Source organism: Aspergillus ruber, assembly GCF_000600275.1.
Source record: "Aspergillus ruber CBS 135680 unplaced genomic scaffold scaffold00016, whole genome shotgun sequence".
Classification (NCBI taxonomy): Eukaryota; Fungi; Ascomycota; class Eurotiomycetes; order Eurotiales; family Aspergillaceae; genus Aspergillus; species Aspergillus ruber.
The window spans coordinates 308538-328177 of NW_024467312.1; the positions used below are offsets into that span (position 1 = coordinate 308538).

At 49.8% G+C, this 19640-nt stretch overlaps 9 protein-coding genes across 9 annotated transcripts; 5 read left to right on the top strand and 4 right to left on the bottom strand.

The window, feature by feature from the left end:
• Positions 1–567: 567 nt before the first annotated feature.
• Positions 568–1972, bottom strand: EURHEDRAFT_480487 (thiolase family protein). The gene is made up of 3 exons (XM_040785487.1): positions 1170–1972; positions 718–1119; positions 568–662 (listed from the first exon to the last, which is right to left on the bottom strand). Exons 1-3 carry the CDS (start codon positions 1940–1942, stop codon positions 623–625), a joined length of 1215 nt encoding a protein of 404 aa, XP_040638127.1. The 5' UTR covers positions 1943–1972; the 3' UTR covers positions 568–622.
• A 641-nt stretch (positions 1973–2613) lies between these two features.
• EURHEDRAFT_480489 (3-oxoacid CoA-transferase) lies at positions 2614–4764 on the top strand. Its single transcript, XM_040785488.1, has 5 exons — positions 2614–3080; positions 3136–4062; positions 4113–4250; positions 4312–4684; positions 4754–4764. The coding sequence occupies exons 1-4, from the start codon at positions 2813–2815 to the stop codon at positions 4497–4499; spliced, it is 1521 nt and encodes a 506-aa protein (XP_040638128.1). The 5' UTR covers positions 2614–2812; the 3' UTR covers positions 4500–4684; positions 4754–4764.
• EURHEDRAFT_90681 (FAD-dependent oxidoreductase) lies at positions 4302–6241 on the bottom strand. The gene is made up of 5 exons (XM_040787681.1): positions 6059–6241; positions 5451–6008; positions 5085–5401; positions 4754–5027; positions 4302–4684 (listed from the first exon to the last, which is right to left on the bottom strand). The coding sequence occupies exons 1-5, from the start codon at positions 6071–6073 to the stop codon at positions 4616–4618; spliced, it is 1233 nt and encodes a 410-aa protein (XP_040638129.1). The 5' UTR covers positions 6074–6241; the 3' UTR covers positions 4302–4615.
• EURHEDRAFT_90687 (Zn(II)2Cys6 transcription factor domain-containing protein) lies at positions 6242–7501 on the bottom strand. The gene is made up of 4 exons (XM_040787682.1): positions 7292–7501; positions 7224–7237; positions 7111–7173; positions 6242–7056 (listed from the first exon to the last, which is right to left on the bottom strand). The coding sequence occupies exons 1-4, from the start codon at positions 7379–7381 to the stop codon at positions 6411–6413; spliced, it is 813 nt and encodes a 270-aa protein (XP_040638130.1). The 5' UTR covers positions 7382–7501; the 3' UTR covers positions 6242–6410.
• Positions 7502–8488: 987 nt separating this feature from the next.
• EURHEDRAFT_516005 (putative aspartate aminotransferase) lies at positions 8489–9907 on the top strand (the record flags this gene model as incomplete). Its single annotated transcript, XM_040786429.1, has 3 exons — positions 8489–9634; positions 9685–9790; positions 9843–9907. 3 exons carry the CDS (start codon positions 8489–8491, stop codon positions 9905–9907), a joined length of 1317 nt encoding a protein of 438 aa, XP_040638131.1.
• A 249-nt stretch (positions 9908–10156) lies between these two features.
• EURHEDRAFT_90729 (GroES-like protein) lies at positions 10157–10992 on the top strand. Its single transcript, XM_040787683.1, has one exon. It carries the CDS (start codon positions 10291–10293, stop codon positions 10882–10884), a length of 594 nt encoding a protein of 197 aa, XP_040638132.1. The 5' UTR covers positions 10157–10290; the 3' UTR covers positions 10885–10992.
• Positions 10993–11793: 801 nt separating this feature from the next.
• EURHEDRAFT_480498 (transcription factor domain-containing protein) lies at positions 11794–14181 on the top strand (the record flags this gene model as incomplete). The annotated part of the gene is made up of 3 exons (XM_040785489.1): positions 11794–13350; positions 13442–13533; positions 13639–14181. The coding sequence occupies 3 exons, from the start codon at positions 11794–11796 to the stop codon at positions 14006–14008; spliced, it is 2019 nt and encodes a 672-aa protein (XP_040638133.1). The 3' UTR covers positions 14009–14181.
• Positions 14182–14347: 166 nt separating this feature from the next.
• Positions 14348–15914, top strand: EURHEDRAFT_531454 (general substrate transporter; the record flags this gene model as incomplete). The annotated part of the gene is made up of 3 exons (XM_040787191.1): positions 14348–14454; positions 14492–15589; positions 15656–15914. 3 exons carry the CDS (start codon positions 14348–14350, stop codon positions 15912–15914), a joined length of 1464 nt encoding a protein of 487 aa, XP_040638134.1.
• Positions 15915–16649: 735 nt separating this feature from the next.
• On the bottom strand, positions 16650–19331 carry pab1 (polyadenylate-binding protein). Its single transcript, XM_040787684.1, has 2 exons — positions 17572–19331; positions 16650–17517 (listed from the first exon to the last, which is right to left on the bottom strand). The coding sequence occupies exons 1-2, from the start codon at positions 19036–19038 to the stop codon at positions 16915–16917; spliced, it is 2070 nt and encodes a 689-aa protein (XP_040638135.1). The 5' UTR covers positions 19039–19331; the 3' UTR covers positions 16650–16914.
• Positions 19332–19640: the final 309 nt, after the last annotated feature.

Here is a 19640-nt window from a genome sequence, read left to right on the forward strand (position 1 = left end):
GGGAGAACGTGTAAATGTTGGAGGATCAGCGCTCAGATTGAGAAACGGTCAGGTCTCGTTATTACGATACATAGCTAGCTTGGTCGGGAACGATCGACAGCGTTTTTGTGAAGAACCGGCGGGTATGTAATGTAAGATTCTGTATAATTAAATACGATACCGGTTATAACCGTGTGCCAGCAAGAACCGTAGGATTACTAACTTTGACATAATAGCCGAGGACGTTATTGAGAACTCGCAGTTGTGTAGTGAAGTATGGCTGGAGGATGCTTCGGCAGGGTACAAGCCCGTGTTGGGAGAGGATTCCGGGGTAGTCAGCGCAAGTTGTGGTTTGGCAGGCATGTTGGAACGATACTTATATAATACGGAAATCGATGGAGTGTTGGACATGGGCTATGACAGTCTTTATATCCTGGCTCTATCCAACCCATATGGGGCATAGGGCTTGACATCTTGTGGGGCATGTGGATGTGGAGATGCCCTACTACCGGGTTGGAATATCTGCAACTAGCATACTTCATAAAATTCTAATCCACAGTGAATAGGGCCTACAGTCTACCGGTAGGTGCTATGTGCATCAGGTATCATTATAGTCATGCCTATGTACAAGGATCTATGTCTTTTATTCGCGGATGAACAACGAGGCCACACCCATTCCGGTACTAGATCAGTCAGTATAAATCACTCTCATCATTGCAATTGAGACAGGGTGCTTACCTGGCACACATGCTCACAATACCCATCTCAGTATCCTGCTTCAGCATCTCCGCCAGCAGAGTGGCAACCTGTCTGGTACCAGTAGCACCGATAGGGTGTCCCAGGGCAATAGCGCCTCCGTTGGGGTTGACCTTGGCCATGTCGATGCCCAATTCGCGCACACAGTAGATGCTCTGACTGGCGAAGGCTTCGTTCAGCTCGAAGATACCGACATCGCTCTGCTCAATGCCGCAGTATTTGTAGAGGTTGCGGATGGCGAAGACGGGCGAGATACCCATCTCATCGGGGTTGTTGCCGGCCATCTGAGTACCGGCGAAGCGGGCAATGGGCTTCAAACCGTGGGCGTCAGCCCATGCGCGGCTGGCGAGGATGGTTGTCGAGGCACCGTCGGAGATTTGCGACCTTTCATTTAGTTAGTCTTATCCAGCGTTCAAATATGGCAGGAAACATACGAGTTACCAGCAGTGCTGGCTCCTCCCTCAAGGACACCCTTAAGACCTGACAACTTCTCATAAGTCACGCCATGGCGAACACCTTCATCATGCTCGACCAACTTAGTTGTCTCCTCCTTTGTCTCCTGGTTGACATGACGTGCATTGATCGGGACAATCTCATCCGCAAACCGTCCCGACTTCTGCGCCTTACTAGCGCGTCGCTGACTCTCCACCGCAAACTCATCCTGCTCCTTCCGACCAACATTGTACCGTGCCGCAACATTCTCTGAAGTCTTCAACATGGGCAGAATGCAGTCCTTAGCATCCTTAACTGGCGAATCCTTCAGCAGTGGCGAGACATCGACGGGAATAGCACGGGTCGCGTAGTTTCGCGTCATGCTCTCCACACCACCGGCCAAACCAACATCAACCTGTCCAACCAAAATCGAGTTTGCAACGTGCGTCAATGCCTGCAAGCTGCTAGAGCACTGACGGTTAACGGTGTGGAAGGTAGTCGAGTTAGGGAAACCGGCGTGGTTAAGCGCCATGCGACCAGTCTTAGCGAAACCCAGCTCAGCCAGGACATTTCCGATCATGGCATCGTTGACATCGCCGGGGTTAATGTTGGCTTTCTTGACGGCGGCTTGCATAACGGGCATTAAGATCTCTTCGGGATAGGAGTCTTTGAAGCCGCCTTTGTAGGCGCGCCCGATGGGACTGCGAACGGAGGAGAGGACAACCACATCTTGTGGTGTCTTTTTGAGAACTTCTTTGGCGCCTCTAATTAACATTCTATCTGGCAGGTATGTGTACAGCTGGAGAGGAGAGCTGAAGACGAAGGGGGATCGGAGTGGCGTGGGGCTTAAATATAACTAGGCTGCCCCACGTGAGAGCTCTTTACCGGTGCTGGAGCCGATATTGAGATACATTGTACTGAGTAATATCGAGGATTTCTTTACTGCTCTTGTGTTTTCTACTTGTAAGATACATGGTTATCGTTATGCTTGTGTACACAGACACAGCTATGTTTATGGCGCTACTCAATCCCCGGATTATCAACCCCACACCTAATCTGATAACGATGAAGATTTTTAAAATGACAACACAAGCATCTATAGCATTTCGCAGAAGCATTGGCGTTGTTCTCATTCAAATCCCGTTAAACTCCAACATGTTTCTCTGCCCTCTATTTTCCGGACTCTCTTGCAGTCTACTCCATGCCGACTTCTTCCCGATGGCAAGCCGAATGTTTGTTGCCGATGTGCTTCCCGATCGGAAAGTATTACGATACATACAGAGCTATGCACTAATGATGATATGTGCTAATGTCACAACAATCTATGCAATAGCCATATCAGGTGGACTAGAGCTAGAAAACCAGCTGATACTCACCATGCTAGCTTTTGAGCCCCAGATATCTTAAGCTGAATCTCGACTATGTATAGGTATTCTCGCATCTATATTACAATACAATACATTACCGGCTTCCGATCCGGCAAAGGGCAGTCCCATAATCAGTCCGGATAAGCACTTAGTCGGCTCTTCCCTATCTGATGTAGCCGAATGGCGATATGCTGCTTGTTTAATTTAATCTCCAAACCCTCTTCTTTCTCTCAATATCTCAATTACTTCTGATATAACATCTTATATAGTACTGCAGGATGACGAGACCGTCCCCTGCAGTCGCGGCATTCCGCCCGCTTTGGCGGCGGAATTTCTCCGTATCAACATCAAAACGCGCGATTGATAAATTATGCCCCTCTGCGAACGAAGCCGTCCAGGACATGAAGGGTCCTTCGACCCTCTTGGTTGGTGGATTTGGTTTTTCTGGTGTCCCGAACACCCTGATCAATGCGGTGCGTGATCGTCCTGAGGTCAAAGGTCTTACGGTTGTTTCGAATAATGCGGGCATGCCCGGTGCTGGTCTCGGTATGTCATTATTGAATTGATGGAAGGGGGAGAAACGAAAAGCTGACTTGCGCAGGGCAATTGCTTGAAACTGGTCAGATCAGCAAGATGATTGCGTCCTTTATCGGTGAAAACAAAGTCTTCGAGAAAATGTATCTCAGCGGCGACCTCTCCCTCGAACTCACCCCCCAAGGCAGCATTGCAGAGAAGTGTGCCTCTGGTGCTGCCGGTGTCCCGGCTTTCTACACCCCTGCGGCTTATGGAACGATTATACAAACTGGTGAACTCCCCGTACGTTATAACAAGGACGGAACTGTTGCAGAAAAGTCAAAACCCAAGGAAACTCGTGTTTTCAACGGCAAGGAATACGTTTTGGAAGAAGCCATCTTCGGTGACTACGCTCTGGTCAAAGTACACAAGGCCGACAAGTTGGGCAACTGCCAGTTCCGCAAGGCGATGAACAACTTCAACGAGGCTATGGCGAAGAACGCCAAGTATACTATCGTCGAAGCGGAACACATTGTCGACGTTGGTGAAATCGATCCGGAAAATGTTCACTTGCAGGGTATCTATGTCAACAAGGTCGTTCAGAGCACTGAGAAGACCATGGTTGAGAAGGCTACCTTTGCCAAGGACCCTGCTGAGATGCTCAAGGCTGGCTCCGGTGACGCTACTGTCCGTCGGGAACGTATCGTCAAGCGTGCCGCCAAGGAGTTCAAGGACGGAATGTATGTTAACCTTGGTATCGGTATGCCTTTAATCGCTCCTTCGTATCTCCCCGAGGGTGTTGAGGTTGTCCTCCAGGCCGAGAATGGTATCCTGGGTCTGGGTGGCTACCCCCAGCCTGGTGAGGAGGACCCCGACCTTATTAACCCTGGCAAGGAGACTGTTACTTTGGGCACTGGTGCCTCGCTTTTCGGTTCTCACGAGAGTTTTGGTATGATCCGCGCTGGTCGTATTGATCTCACTATGCTTGGTGCTCTGCAGGTCAGCCAATATGGAGGTACGTCGTGTCGTCCCGGTAACCATCTTGTTCATGGCTAATGACAACAGACCTCGCCAACTTCATGCTTCCCGGTAAGGTCAAGGGTGTCGGTGGTGCCATGGACCTGGTCGCCAACCCCAAGAAGACCAGGGTCGTTGTGACTATGGAACACGTCGACAAGAAGGGCAACCCCAAGATCCTTCCTAGTAAGTCCCCCATCCACATTTTACCACATCACACCTTAGTACATCAGCTAATGTGATGCAGACTGCTCCTTCCCCCTTACCGGTCCCCGCTGCGTGTGGAAGATCATCACCGACCTCGCTGTCTTCAACGTCAGCCCTACTGAGGGTTTGACCCTGGCCGAGCACGCTGAGGGTGTCTCGGTTGATGAGATCCGCAGCAAGACTGCTGCTCCTTTCAATGTTGCCGATGACTTGAAGCCAATGCTGTAAATGTGATGCGATGCCGATGATGTTATGTATAAACATTAGATACCTTTTGTATAGATTATATTGAACACATTTCAAAACATGAGTCAATGTAAGCTCTAAACAGTCAGAGCTTACTCTTAACATTGACAGTGACCGGTTTCTTGTTGTAATATTGGGGTCATGTCATGTCTCAGCACCTCCAGTCCCTAGTCACATTAGTATAACCACCCAAATACAGTGGTAGCAAAGAAAAAAAAAAAGAAAGAAAAACCTACCATAGGCAACTCCCCCGCAAGCCCCTCATCCGCCTCAGCCCTCACACAAAGCTTAAAGAATTCATCATTCTCCCGCGCAGTACTTGCTTCCTGCTCATGCGGCCGTCGAAGATTCTCCCTAGACGCGGGATCAATCACATCCGACCAGATTTTCCTCCGCACCTCACTGTATTTATCCAAGATGCTATCATCAGAAAGGCCCATGTGAATGCCCATTAGTGCATCGAAGAGGCTGCCTGCGTCTGCAATACCGCCGGTGAGGCCTAGACCACCGCTATTGTCACACCTCAAGTTAGTATATGTAGATCCCCGGGTTCCAAGAGATACGTGCAATGGATTACAAACATGCGCCGCATCCGCAGCAAGAACTACCCGTCCCATTCGAAACGACGGTGCGCACCGCCGCTGCATCCGATATGGACTGATGTTCGTGATCTGGTAGTCGCCTGGTTTGGGGTTTCCGGGGAGGATCTCCTTGTAGCGCATTGGTTGGCGGGCGATAAATTCTTCGCGCGTGAGGCCGGGAGTGTCGCCGTAGGTTACGCGGTAGAGGCCGTCTACAGTGATGCACGCAGCCATGTAGAAGTTCTTGGGGTGGATGATGAAGTTTGTGTCTGTGTAGTTGTAGCAGTCGAAGTTGTAGTAGACCTTTGGTGGGTGAGTTCAAGAATTGTGATGGAATGGGAGGGAAATGTACGTTTGTAGCGACAAGCTGCGCATCCAAAGTCTCGCCTGGATACTCGGATCCAAATAGTTCTCGTTGCACGGTACTACTCGCCCCATCACATCCAAGAGCATAATCCGCCTCGAATCTCTTCTTACTATCCCCTGTCTCAACATCAACCCAAGCCTTATCCCCATCCTGCCCCACCTTAACAACCCTATGCGACCATCTCACACTCACCGTCGGTTGCCGCTGTAGATGTTCATAGAGAATCTCTCCCAACTGACCCAACGGAAGCACCACCAGAGAATGCCGCTTACGTTCCTCTGGCATACGATCCAGACGCATAATAGCCACTATATCCGTGTCAACCTTTCTCCAGATCATTTTCTTGTGATTGATCCCGCGGGCCGTAACATCGTCGAGGACGCCGGCACGGTCGAGTTCGTAAGCCGCAGGAGAGGCATAGTGTGCTGCACGGGGTTGTTTGTCGAGTGTTGCACCGGGGTCGAGGATGTCGACGTGGATTCCTTGTTTGGCGAGGAGGAGGCCTAGGATTAGGCCGGTAGGACCTGCGCCGACTATAATCACCTGGTATTGGGTTAGAATGATTTGGCATAGTACGGATTAGGGCGCTTTACCTTGTTCAATGGCATTGTGAGATTCCTTTGGCTATCAACCCCGCGGACGATGGGATACTAGCATTTTATAGTACGGGCCAGCTAGATTACCTTGTCTTTACAACGCAAAGGTCCCTTTGCGGCTCATGTCGTCGGACCGGATTGATTCCGATAGGAATTCGATCGTCACGTACTTCGGTGACAGATGACATTTGTTCCTAATTGGCGAATGACTTGAGGCTTGCGAAGCACTAAAATATAGAGAAAACGCTGGACGTGCACCATCTCGGCTAATAATTCCCGCATGAAAAGTTGACGTGTACCGCAATGCAATGTATCTTAATTAGGAACAGACGAAGCCGTGGAGCTGTCATCACCACAAAAATTGTTTCTGGAATTTGATTGGCGGAGCTCCGGTCCATAAACTGGGTTCTTGTGATGTATGATGAGCTTCTACCGGGAGTGGTTGACTCGGGGAATTCAGTATGCAGGATTCATTCAATGATGTTCCTGCACTTCTTTGACGTTTCCTAGACTGGCCCGTGCTTGCATTTTCTTGCAGACGTAGGGGTGGAGATGCAGTCATATGCACAGTGTGAGATGCCTCGGGTGGAGCTATTCTGGACTCGAATTCTAGTGAATCGTCGTAATGACCATGAGCACCAGAATCGCTCTGGTTTGGTTCGTACTGTGACGCATTTGTACTTATCTCAGTGATTGTTGAAGGTTCAAACTGGACTTTATCACGCTCATCAGTTGAACCATACATCTCCCTAGAGCAATCATGCTGCCATTCCCGAACATTTTCAGCGGTTTCCAACGGAAACTTCTTCCAATATTCGGTTCCCTTTTTCCCCAACCTCGAGAAAGGCGCATAGCCGTTTGCGCTGCTAAATTGATCTCTGGACAGCGCCGATGCCAATTGAGCATCCGGAAATTGCGACAACACTTTCAACAGCACAGTCTCGGTTTCATGTAAACGGTTTTCCAATACTTCAATGTAACCTTTTGCGGGGCCTCTGCGAATATTGGATCAGTCTTCGGAACTCAACTACCTGTCGATCAAGACATACCGTTTAAGTTGCTCTGGCCAAGCGCAAGGGCGATTATGTTCGAGACATTGCGTGCAAACTGGCCTGTCTCAATAAGTATTCCATATTTTGGCAAACAGTAAACCAGAACTCACTTTTCTCCGCTGCACTATGGATAAATTAGCGACCGATTCAAATCCCAATTCGTCTTGCGACAGCATACCTTTTGCTTCCGCGAACGACAGGCGTTGCAGGCAATCGTGATGCGAGATGGCTTTTTCGCATTTGATTGGGCCATACTTATTTCCAGCATATCTAAAGTTTACCGAAGTGTCCTGTAGAGAAAAGCAGCCATTATAAGGTCGAGTCGACGGTGGTGCCAAAAGCGGCGCGTCGGCTGAAGGTTTAACCGAAAAGGTTTTACTGGCACCATCTTCAACCTCTGGTATAGAGTACGGACATAAATCAACTTTCTGATGGCGATGTTAAAATGGCTTCTTGTCTAATCAAGGCGTGTTTCTAGGTATGTTATCAATATATAATGTTCGGGCATCATGGTGACGCTGTACAGCAGTGCTGGCTTACCGGATTCCATTTCCAGACATACTCGGTGCCCGGTGATGTCCTATCTCGCCAATTCTTTCCCCTCGAAAATAGGCACATGCTGCCTTGAATACATAATATGTTTATTCGAGAATCCCTCGCGAGCTCTGATGGTTGTTACCAAATCGCTTTCAGGCGAGGATTCTTATTCACCACGGGGATCGGACACTCGAAGACAGTGAGTCTCCAGGAGGAAACTTTGACAGAAGAACGGGCCTCGCCGTCTGCCGTTCCATGGATACCGATTGCCCAGAGTCTAGACAGCTGGCCGATGTACCGAGACTGTTCTGAACGGCCTGCCTGCACTATGCAAGATCTGGCGATTGAACACGGAGAAATATGCGGTCTAAGCGGAAGTCAGACAGGAGATAAAGATTGGTCTGTTTTAAGGCATGTTTCACTTTCTTCATGATTTGAAATAAAGAGAAAGAATCAAACTCCCGAAATCCAGCACGGATCCACTGAAACAGTTTGGCACTCGGAAAGCTACATACGGCTGGCTTCTTTTTTCTTTCCATGCAGGTACGCGATAAGGAAATTTCCAGATCGAAACATGACGTACCACATGCTTGCGATGTCGGCAATGGATGGTGGAGTCGGCGTCATGGACGACAGTTTGATGCAAACATCTCTCAGGCCAAGCAATGGATGTCTCTCTTTTTCATTCACTGTCTTTGTATACAGTGAATATAAAGTGACGCGATTGACCAGTGAATGGAAGTTCTTGATAAGAATTATAAATACCGGCTGCAGCCTCTTAAGTCTTTCTCTTCAATATCTCTCTTCCACTGACAAGTATCAACCCAATTCCAGCGCCATGGCACCGCAGATCGAGGACAACCCTATCTCGTCGCAATTCTACACTCTATGCAAGGCTGCAACTTCTGAATCTCGCTTTGGTTCCCTATCTATCCTCCCCAATGATGAACCGTTCGCCCTGCACGGTGAATACCTCAACGACCCTCACCCCAACAAGGTCAATTTGGGCATAGGCGTCTATCGTACCGAGAATGGAGGCCCATGGCCCTTAAACGTCGTTGAAGAGGCGGAGGCGCAGCTGCATCGAGAGAGGGACGAGGGAAGACACGAATACCTGACCATCCAGGGTGACTTGGGTTTCCTTCCCTTGGCGCGTGATTTGGCTTTCAGCTTCCAGGAGCACGAACTGGGTCTGCAGCGTGGTAACATGGATCGTATTGTGTCTATCCAGACTGTCTCTGGCACTGGAGCAAACCGACTGGGTGCTGAGTTCCTTGCACGCTCTCTTAAGCCGCGTACTGTTTGGATCCCTGAACCTACCTGGAGCAACCACCATGCCATCTGGGAGCTCGCTCAGGTGCCGATCAAAACCTATCCGTACTACGACTTCGAAGGAAAATGCTTCAACTACGGAGGGACGGCGCAAATTCTAGCGAATGAGGCCGAAAGAGGCGACGTTGTGATCTTCCATGCCTGCGCCCACAACCCTACAGGCGCTGACCCGAGCAAAGAGCAGTGGATGCAACTTGCGAACCTCTGTCAGACAAGGGGCCTGTTTCCATTCTTCGACCTCGCCTACCAAGGGTTCGCATCCGGCAGTCTCGAAGAGGATGCCTGGGCTATTCGTCACTTCCTGCAATCCTGCCCTCAACTCGAGTTTTGTGTCGCGCAGTCTTTCTCCAAGAATTTCGGTCTTTACGGTCAGCGCACCGGTGTGTTGCATGTCGTAACTACCAGTGACACCGGAAAGGTCCCGCAGGCGGTCCTGGCGAATCTCAACCTCCTCGCTCGCAGTGAGTACGGTATGGCGCCTCGTAGTGGATCAGACATTGTCAAGACTGTCCTTGGCTCCAAAGAACTGAGGGAGAAATGGCATGGTGATCTGAAGCACATGAGCGGACGAATCATTGCGATGCGGCAGGCTTTGTACGATGAATTGGTCCGACTGGGTACGCCGGGCACGTGGGAGCATATCTTGTCTCAAGTGAGCTTAGATGATACTATGATCCTGTTTCCGACACTGACTGTCTTTAGATTGGCATGTTTACGTACACGGGATTGACCGCGAACCAAGCCCTTGCCATCCGTGAGCGCCACCATGTCTACATGCTTCAGTCTGGCCGAGTTTCCATGTCTGGCTGTAAGCCGAGCGATACTATCTTTTATCTTTGGATTAGCTAACACCATGACAGTGAACACCAAGAACGTGTGCTATACTGCAAGGGCCATTGACGATGTTGTCCGCAATGTGGCGTAGACGAAGATTACTTCATTTCCTTTTTACCATATCTACTGTACAATAGAGGATGATTGCTTTTCGGATTTTAAAACACATGGATAAATGGATTTAGATCACCGCATGAGAAATGAGAAATGACAAGACTTCCCAAGTTGCAATTTGCCCACGTTGTACAACTGGGGCAAATAATCCTTCCGCGTGGCACTGCTGACATCCAGGCCAATCAGTCACTATTGCGATTCGTCTCCTTGTATACGAAGTGATCACACATCAAAGCTTTTTACAAAACCGGGTATAAATATCTGGTTCCTTAAGATCTCGTATTATGTTCCCGCACATAATTAACATTTACACTCAATCGCTATGGCTGGAATGATGAAAGCCGCAATCTGCAAACAGGTATGTTTTCCGTTATATGTTATAGATCAAGATGTTTTACCATATACCAGGCAAAAGCTCCCCTTGTAATCGAGGAAATTCCCATTCCCGAACCAAGCGGCCGCGAGCTACGAGTCCGCGTCAAAGCCGCCTCATTATGCCATTCTGACCTGAGCATTATGTCAGGTGACGGTCCATCCGAAGTGAGGAATGTCTTTCCTGTTATCCTGGCCATGAAGCCGTCTCCATCGTCGACAAACTCGGCCCCGAAGCAGCACCGCATGGATTTCGGGAAGGCGATCTCGTGGGAGCCTCCCTGTGGCATAACATGTCTGAATTGCAATGAATGCAAGACTGCCGGGCCGGACTTCTGTCTCACTAGGAGATCATTAGGCATCACTCGTCCGGGGAACTTTGCGGAGTATACCTTGATTGATCCAGCGAGTGCGGTATTGAATTCCCGCCCGGGTGTTGATCCAAACGTCGAGATCCTCCTCCAGCAACCCTATCGCCACTTTTTTGTGCTGGTACCACTATTTGGGGTGGATTGGAGCGAGCCCATATTCGCCCTGGCGAGACAGTTGCGGTTATCGGGGCAGGAGGTTTGGGAGAGCTAGCAGTTCGATATGTCCAGGCACTGGGAGGAAAGGTCTTGGCCCTCGACATATGGGATAAACAGTTGGAAGCGTGTAAGGATTACGCGAATGGGATTATCAACACACGCACCCTCAGCCCCGGTGCCTTGAAGGAGAAGATTGCAGAGTTGAACGGGCATAACACCGTCGATGTTGCCCTTGTGACGGCCGGTGCTGCGGCTGCGTATGAAACGGGAATGAACATTCTCAAACCGGAGGGGAAGTTGATTGCAACTGGGATACCCTTGGAGATTGTGCCTTTGCCTATTCTCCCACTCACTTTCCAGGCTATTCAGTATGTTCTTCTACCCTACCCTTGTACTGGTTTCAATTGACAGCAAATATAATCATCGGAAGCAGGTCCACCGGAGAAGCAGGAGTACAAAAATGCTTGGATTTCTCTCTTCGAAAGAAGATTCTTCCCAGAATCAATCCGAGGAAATTTCGGCTGGAAGAGGTGAATGAGATGATAGCTTTGATGGAGGCCAACCAAGTACATGACGGCCGCATGGTAGTTGGGTTTCCACGGTGATCTGATGGCAAGGTATGGTTTAATATAGGATACAGTCGCTCTTCAATAGATTTTTCCTACATGACAATTTGAGATATCGGCACTCAATGTTGAGACGCATACATGCATGCATTGACCATCACATTTCCATGTGAACTAATAGTCAATTTATGTATCTTACCTATAAACTTCCCGATCTAATTATTCCTCGTATATTTCGAAGAGCAAAATAGTGGCTAGAGAGGGGAGCCAGGTCAACAACCCGCTTACTAAGCGCCAGATCTTCGCGACTTCAATTCGCGCAATTCCATGAAACTATTTTCTCCATCAACAACTACCTTTAACGGGAATACAGTGGTTCTCATTATGCTCTTGCGAGGATGGAATCATCTGATTTTGTGCCTGGTGCGTCAGAAATGGGTTCTCTGACAGCCCATTCCAACGAAGAGAGCGAATTCGTCGGCAGCTCTAGCGGTGTTTTTTTTATCAACACTGTCCGGCAGGCCTTTTCACAGAATCTGAATCAATCTGCGGGATCGTCACCGTCTGGTTGTGAATTTCCTCAGCCGGAAGATACACTCGTGGGCAGTGAAGACTCGCCGCGGGATAAACACCATGTCCCGGCTTCGACTGCAGCGTCGCCTTCCAGGGCCTGTGACTCAGAGACTATAAGCCAATGGAAATATGCATCTGCAGTGGCTGCACATTTGGGCAATGCTCCTCCAGTGGATATGGCAAAGGAACTTATGATGGCGTATTTCAAAGTCTGGCATCCGCTGTTCCCTTTTCTGCATGGTCCGACATTCTTGCAGGCTATGGAATTTCTTTATTCGGGAGATGCGCAAGATACTACTACTGCCAATTTACCTTCATCTCTTGAGCACAGGAATGCGTGCTGGACTACTGTATTTCAGTGCGTGTTTAACTTGGCAAGTCTTCTGCGTCCTGATCTCCGTCTGCCGCGAGAGTCCCAAATTGAATCTCCCAGCAGCATGTACCCCCTACTGGGCGTGTTGTCATGCAGACACGATATTCCTTCACTGCAGGCTCTCTTAGCGGCGCAGCTCTATCTAGTTGCAAGAATGTCGCTTCGAACCGCATCGACTGTGGGTGGTTGCATTCTGCGATCCATGCTGCATGCGGGTCTTCATCGTTGTCCGTTCCGGTACAAGGAACTCTCGTCGCATGATCGACATTTGCGCAAGAGGATCTTCTGGTGTGCATATGCAATTGATCGGTACCTGAGTCAGGCCCTTGGCCTGCCCCTTGGCATTCAAGACTCAGATATCGACGTTTGTCCTCCCGGGGCTCCAGAGATTCATCTTCCTGGGATTCATGGGACCGATTGCTTACGCTTATTCGGGGGGACACCTTCTGAGAAAGGCACGAGTCAAAACATAAGATCAGACAAGATATTAAACCAGGAAACCGAGGACCCACGCAAAAGGGAAGTTGCTCTAGCAAACTACGTGGAATCTGGAAAGCTCACTGGCCAAGCACTGGAGCTATTTCACAAGTCTGTCCTTGTTCGCTCTATCCGACGGAGCTCTGTTCTCTTTTTAGCCTCAGACGTCCACAGGTGGTGGAACAGCCTTCCACGAGAACTACAAGGAAACCTTGGAAAGGCAGACGCAAGCATTCCCGCTGTCTCATCCGCATCATCATCACCCACGGATAAGCCATTCGACTTTGGTCCATTTTTTACTATACTCTATCAACATTTAATCCTCTTGATCAACCGACCTTTCCTGTCTCTTGCCCCATCAACTCCAGAGTTCTGTTCTGCGCTACAGACTTGTATCGGTGCTGCTCGGGGAATTCTCGCGGCTTTGAGAAGTCAGGTTGATGGAAAGCAGGAGTTGTTCTGGCCTGGATTCCTTTCTGCTGCCTGGATGTCAGGCCTTGTCCTTGCTTTCGCCTGTCAGCTGAGGCAATATGTCCTGTCCAAGGGTTCTCAGTAAGTTCATACCGTGCGTCCTGATCCATTTTGGAATTCATTCTCATCAACACAATAGTGAAATAAACGAGTGCTTGAAATTTTTACGTATCATGTCTGCGCAATGGGAAACGGCCAAACATTGCCATTCAGCACTGACGTTACTATTCAGCAACATACAGCAGTCGGCACAGGAGCCGCAAGGGTATTCTGACCGAGCTAAAGGTGAAGGATCAACAATCAATACAAACAAAAAACGGAGGCTCGACAACAATCCCTCATATCACAGAGGCGGACGAGAATCGATGCACCTTCCATTGGTCCCTAAAAACGACCCCAATGAGCAACAGCATCAACAACCCACAATTAACCCCGTTTCTCAGTCACCAGAGCCAAACCAAGAACTCGCAAATTCGTACAACGATGCCATCGCTATCCCCTCCGCAGACATCGCTACTGCAGCCGATGACTTCACAGAAGCAGATAATAACCGTCTCTTTTTCTTCTCTGATAACACATCCTCTAACCCCGGACAAGGACCTGGTCCGGGGTTAAGCGGGGTGGGAAACTTCGACCTCAACATGGTGGATTTGTTCCAGGCTCCAGCGAATTTTGATTCGCTTTTCGACCTGTTCGGTCAACAATACCCGAGTTTCTAGTTATTATTCGACTCCGTCCTCCGGATGCAAAAGCTTGTTTACTCGGTCAGGTTCCGGCGGACAGCACCCGATGCATTTGTTTCCCCCGGCTGACCAATCTCCACATTTCCATTTCCATCATGCGAACAAAGTACTAGAGCAAGCATTTTTAGACTCCCACTTGGGTGGGCTATTTCCAGGGTCCGTGCGGGATTGACAAATCTCTCCGTGATTCTTGATATGGGGTCGGGGACCGACCGAGACTGACTATTTCGCTTCTATTTGTACGATTGATCATGAAGCTGTCATCTTCTTAGCTAAAGAAAACACTCGAGAGCACGACACAAAGCAATGAACAATATGCAAGGTGAAAGGATTGAGCTCGCCCAGATCTTCTTGGTCGCTTGTCCGTCATTCATTCTCTTCGGCTACAATCAATCTGGAGTTGGGGGCTTGGTTGATTTCCCGTCACACCAGACAATTTCCTGCTATCGACACATTGAGCACTACCGGGGCTCAGAAATCCCACAATGCAACAGTGCAAGGAGCGGTTATTGCCTCTTACACTATCGATGCCCTCTTCGGATCCCTCATTTGCACATGGATTGGTGATATTCTCGGTCGTCATCGCACTATCTTCACCGGAGCTCTCATTGCATTGATCGGGCAGGCGTTAGAATGTACGGCTTATGCCTTGGCTCAATTCACCGTCGGCAGAGTGATTCTAGGATTTGGTGTCGGGATGTTAGCCGCCACGGTGCCAGTCTGGCAATCCGAATGCGCGTCACCAAACAAAAGAGGACGTAACGTTGTCCTAGCCGGCATGTTCATCGCCTTTGGATTTTCCCTGACGCAATGGGTGAATTTCGGCTTCTTCCAAATCCAGGAACAACCTACCTCTTGGCGAGGCTCCCTGACCATCCCAACCTTATTCTCCTTCATCATCATGTCCAGCATCTTCTTCCTCTCCGAATCCCCTCGCTTACTAGTCCTCCGTAACCGCTCCGACTCAGCCCAACAATCCCTAGCCAGCCTACGAGGCAAATCCATAACCTCCCCAGAAGTCCTCAACGAACTCCACTCAATCGAAACCTCCCTCGAAGAATCCTCCCACAGCACTATCCGCCTCAGAGACGTCTTCAGCAAGAACGAAGATAAACTTCTCTACCGCTTCCTCTGCATAACCCTCCAGTTCTTCCAGCAGATGAGCGGCGGCACCCTCATTTCCATTTACACACCTACAATCTTCCAAGGCGACCTAGATCTCAGCGCGAGAATGGCCAAGATCCTCGCTGCCTGCGCATTGTCATGGAAGTTTCTCTCGTGTTTCGTGGGTTTCTTCATAATTGACCGGGTTGGACGCCGTGCTGCATTCATGATTAGTGGTGGGGGCATGGGATTATGTATGGTTGCGATGGCAGTCTCGACGTCATTCATAGGGAATCATACGGCCTCGATTATTTCAGCACTGTTCGTTTTTATATATAACTTCTTCTTGCCGTTGGGATTTTTGGGCATAAACTTCTTGTATCCCGCGGAGATTGCACCGGCTAGACTACGGGTTGCTGTGCAGTCGATTTCGACAGCGAATCAGTGGTTATGGTACTTCCCCCTCCCTCATTCTTATCTACACGAAGTAACATGGCTGATTATTTTATTTCAAAACAGGATGTTCGTCGTCGCAATGGTCACCCCTACCGCAATCGCCCAGGTCGGATACCAGTATTACATCGTTTACGCTGTTATCTCGCTCATAATCCCGCCCTCTGTCTGTCTTTTCTACCCCGAGACCAAGAATCGATCTCTCGAAGAGGTTGATCAGATCTTCCGTGAGTCGACGTCCATCAGTGATGCTATGAAGGCGTCGAGGAAGTTGCCGATTCAGAATGATGTTTCAGGTGGGCTTGAGGGTAAGGCAGTTGTTTAGGAGGTTGAGTGAGAATATATCGGGTACTGATTGGCTATGCAAATCCATACAAATCCCAAGCGGCATAGAAAACGAGGGATCATGGATCCAATATCAAAGAGTTCATGTAGAAAATTTGATGGCCACATTCAAATGCCAACAGCTTTCCCTAAGCTCCTTGGGCTGTATATACCTAGCGTCTACATATGTCCCATGTTTTACGGGTGGTGACAACTGGGCTTGGAAGTTGGAGCGAGGTAAACATATCTGAGACTGCAATACTGCAACTACTACAAAAGGTAAAACAAGAAGAAAAAGGGTCCCGCGAGGAAATCATAAACTCTATATTACACACCTGTCAAATACCCAACCTAAAATATGATCATAAAACGCATAGAAATGAAACGCCACAACCCCCTCATTCCATGGGAAAGACCATCTTCGCTTTGTCTTTTTTTTTTTTTTTTTCGCTGAATCCCAATGTCGTTTAATCTCGACGTCCAGGTTTCTCCTCCTTGCCATTCCGCAAGAAATCCATCCCGAGAAAAGAAAGCGTAGGAAGCTACCAATGTTTCTTGACGCAATCGAAGAACAGAGAAAAGAGGAAAGAGAAAAAGCTAAGGGATGTGAAACAGATCTGTCGTTCACTAGACACCGCTAAGAAAGAACTTTTAGGAAACCGAGGGATATCAGGTTCAGGAGAGAAGGGGTAAAAAAGAAAAATAGAAAAAGAAAAATCGTGAATCAAGGGGAGCCAGAAAGAGTCATCAACCGTGAAACAACATCTCCGTGCCGGGCATGTCCATGTAAATCTCTTTACGACTTGTTCTCTTCACCCTCCTGAGGAGCAGCAGCCTCCGGCTTAGGCTCGCCAGCCTCACCCTCTGTGCCCTTGTTCTTCATGTACTCGTCGTAAACACTGAGAGCCTCGTCGACCTTGGCGCGAAGAGCTTCCTCATCGTCGAGCCTAAGACATTAGTATGATTTTCGCGTAAAACGATAGTTCAAAGGGGTGTAGGACTTACAGGCCAAGGAGTTCAGTGTTTTCCATCTCCAGAAGCATACCAGTGACCTTACCAGCCAGCTCAGGCTGCTGGGCCTGGATCTTGGGGTACAGAGCTTCACCGAGCATCTGCTTTTGTTGCGGGGCGGGGGCAGCGGCGAGAGACTGAGGGGTCAGACCGCCAGCGGCAGGGGTCTCGGGCTGAGCGGCGGGCTGAGCAGGGGCGTTCTGTCCGCGACCACCACCACGGCCCATGCCCTGCATGGGACCACCGCGGCCACCAAATCCACCACGCATAGGCATGCCAGGAACCTGACCACCGCCACGTCCGCCACGTCCGCCAAACTGCACCTGAGCCATCGCCTGAGGGTAGGCCATGCCATTAGGAATGCCACCAGGGCCCTGGATAGCGCCCATGGGGATACCCTGAGCGAAGTTAGGAGGAATTTGCTGGTTGGGACCCATGCCACGGCCACCCTGAGGGAAGGGAGGATACTGGCCAGGACGTCCACCGGGGATGCCCATAACCATACCGGGCTGGGGAGGGAAAGCCAAACCGCCACGCTGACCAGGGATGAAACCCTGCTGGCCAGGACCGTAGAAGACGGCGGGCTGCATGTACTACCGATACGTTAGTTTCCTAAACGTAATATCGAACGAAAATGCAAAACTTACAGGCTGAGGCATGCCAGCGGCAGCAGCGGCCTGCTGTTGTCTGATGGTGTTGCGAGCCTGGATGCTGGCCTCAAGCTGGCTTCTACGGACATCCTTGCGCTGAGCAAGGGCAACGTAAAGAGGCTTGCCATTGACCATTCTCTGGTTCATCTCAGTGACAGCCTTGGAGGCTTCGTCGGGGCTGCTGAAGCAGACGAAACCGAAGCCCTTGCTCTTGCCAAAGGTCTTCTTCTTGGGCTTCTCCTCACCCTCAGCGGGTTTGTCCTCGGCCTTCTCGGCTTCAGGTTCCTGCTCCTGCTCCTGCTCCTGCTCTTGTTCCTGCTCGTTCTCCTTGCCTTCCTCCTTCTCCTCCTCAGACTCGACGCGCTCGACGTTGGAAGCGTCGCGCATCACCTTGGCGGAGGTGATGGTACCGTAGGGGCCGAAGAGCTCGCGCAGCTTTTCGTCGTCAATGTCGTCTGTCAGGTTCTTGACGTAGAGGTTGACACCCTGGTACTTGGAAGCTTTCTCCAGACGGGCAGCTTCGTACTGTCTGCGGAGCTCCTCCTCACGCTCGTGCTTCTTCTGAGCACGACCAACGTAGAGCTTCTGGCTCTTAACGTCTTTGTCGTTCATCTCTTCCACGGCGGCCTGCGCACTTTCATGGGTCGAGAAGTTGACAAAACCGAAACCACGGCTCTTTCCCTCCTGGTCACGGCTGAGAGTAGCGGAAGTGATGTCACCGAACTGCTCAAAGATAGTACGGAACTCCTCGTCCGAGACCTCCTGGTCGACATTCTTAACGTAGATGTTGGTGAAGTTGGCCTTCATCTCCTCGAACTTGCTCTGGCGATCCTTCTTGGAGATGTGATGGCCAACGAAGACCTTCTTGTCGTTAAGCAGCATGCCGTTAACGTGCTTGATGGCGTTGTTGGCAGCCTCAGCGGTCTCGTAGTGGACGAAACCGTAACCCTTGGAGTTGGCGAACTCATCTTGAGCGACCTTGCAGCTGAGAATGTTGCCAAAAGCGGCGAAAGTGTCGTGAAGGGCCTTGTTGTCGATAGCGCTGTCCAGGTTCTTGATGAAAACGTTGCCCTGGCCTGTCTTGCGGAGAGCGGGATCACGCTGAGACCACATGATACGGCAAGGCTTGCCCTTGATCAAGGTGTAGTTGAGGTCCTCGAGAGCGCGCTCACCATCGGCGGTGTTGTTGTAGTTAACGTAGGCGTATCCGAGCGAGCGGCGGGTGACGGCATCGCGGCACACACGGATGGAAGCGACCTGGCCGATGGAGGAAAAGAGCTCGTAGAGCATAGCCTCGGTAACCGAGGGGTCAAGTTCACCAACATAGAGGGAAGCCGAGTGAGGCTGGTTGGCAGCAACGGTGGAGGTCTCGGCCGCAGTGGTCTCGGGGGCAGGAGCAGCGGTCTCGGGGGTGCCGTTGACAGGGTTGTCAGTGGCGGGGTTGGTGGTAGCGTCGGCAGACATTTTTGCGATTGGTATTGGCTAAGGAGAAGGTATCAGTATAATGGATAAATTCAAGGTTGAGAAACAGCAGAATAGCAGGATGCAAGTGAATGGTTTTCTTTTTCTTGTTCCAATCACAGGTCGAAGGTGCGAGCAATGGCCTGATTCGAGGCCCTCTTTCGCACACAACCAAAGAAACGGACCCGATAAGAAAAGGCAGAAAGCGAATGGATAATATTAAGAAACACAGAGTTCTTTTAACTGATGCTCTCACCAGCCAAATAGTAGACAAAAGAACGTTAAATAGCGCAGCTCTGGCAGACTCACAGCAGAGCCTCCAGAACAACGTAGCAGACAATTCTCAAGTCTCAGGTACAAACAAAGAAATAGAAATAGAAAACCAAGCGCTGATAGAAAGAACGAGGCAAAGACACGATGCACAAGTGGGCTAACTCACCGCACAGAAAGTCGACACAGAGAGCGTAAATCAAAAGAGCTTGTCAGCAAATGACACTTTTTTTTTCTAAATTTTCCTGTTTTTTTTGTTGATTTTTCTTTTCGATAAAGATTCGAAAGAAGAAAAAGAAGAAAGAAAAAAAGGGAGTGGTTTAAGAGAGATGAAG

What these genes read in the sequence shown, in the direction of transcription:
- EURHEDRAFT_480487 (XM_040785487.1), bottom strand. Translation starts at nt 1,942, where the DNA reads ATGTTAATTAGAGGCGCCAAAGAAGTTCTCAAAAAGACACCACAAGAT. An exon ending in GCCAGCACTGCTGGTAACTC is followed by an intron (nt 1,120 to 1,169) that starts GTATGTTTCCTG and finishes ACTAAATGAAAG; the next exon opens with GTCGCAAATCTCCGACGGTG. An exon ending in ATTGTGAGCATGTGTGCCAG is followed by an intron (nt 663 to 717) that starts GTAAGCACCCTG and finishes TGACTGATCTAG; the next exon opens with TACCGGAATGGGTGTGGCCT.
- EURHEDRAFT_480489 (XM_040785488.1), top strand. Translation starts at nt 2,813, where the DNA reads ATGACGAGACCGTCCCCTGCAGTCGCGGCATTCCGCCCGCTTTGGCGG. An exon ending in CATGCCCGGTGCTGGTCTCG is followed by an intron (nt 3,081 to 3,135) that starts GTATGTCATTAT and finishes TGACTTGCGCAG; the next exon opens with GGCAATTGCTTGAAACTGGT. An exon ending in GCAGGTCAGCCAATATGGAG is followed by an intron (nt 4,063 to 4,112) that starts GTACGTCGTGTC and finishes TAATGACAACAG; the next exon opens with ACCTCGCCAACTTCATGCTT.
- EURHEDRAFT_90681 (XM_040787681.1), bottom strand. An exon ending in CGCAGCTTGTCGCTACAAAC is followed by an intron (nt 5,402 to 5,450) that starts GTACATTTCCCT and finishes CACCCACCAAAG; the next exon opens with GTCTACTACAACTTCGACTG. An exon ending in GCGCATGTTTGTAATCCATT is followed by an intron (nt 5,028 to 5,084) that starts GCACGTATCTCT and finishes GTGTGACAATAG; the next exon opens with CGGTGGTCTAGGCCTCACCG.
- EURHEDRAFT_90687 (XM_040787682.1), bottom strand. Translation starts at nt 7,381, where the DNA reads ATGCTGGAAATAAGTATGGCCCAATCAAATGCGAAAAAGCCATCTCGC. An exon ending in TGGCCAGAGCAACTTAAACG is followed by an intron (nt 7,057 to 7,110) that starts GTATGTCTTGAT and finishes CAATATTCGCAG; the next exon opens with AGGCCCCGCAAAAGGTTACA.
- EURHEDRAFT_90729 (XM_040787683.1), top strand. Translation starts at nt 10,291, where the DNA reads ATGTTTTCCGTTATATGTTATAGATCAAGATGTTTTACCATATACCAG.
- pab1 (XM_040787684.1), bottom strand. Translation starts at nt 19,038, where the DNA reads ATGTCTGCCGACGCTACCACCAACCCCGCCACTGACAACCCTGTCAAC. An exon ending in CCGCTGGCATGCCTCAGCCT is followed by an intron (nt 17,518 to 17,571) that starts GTAAGTTTTGCA and finishes ACGTATCGGTAG; the next exon opens with TACATGCAGCCCGCCGTCTT.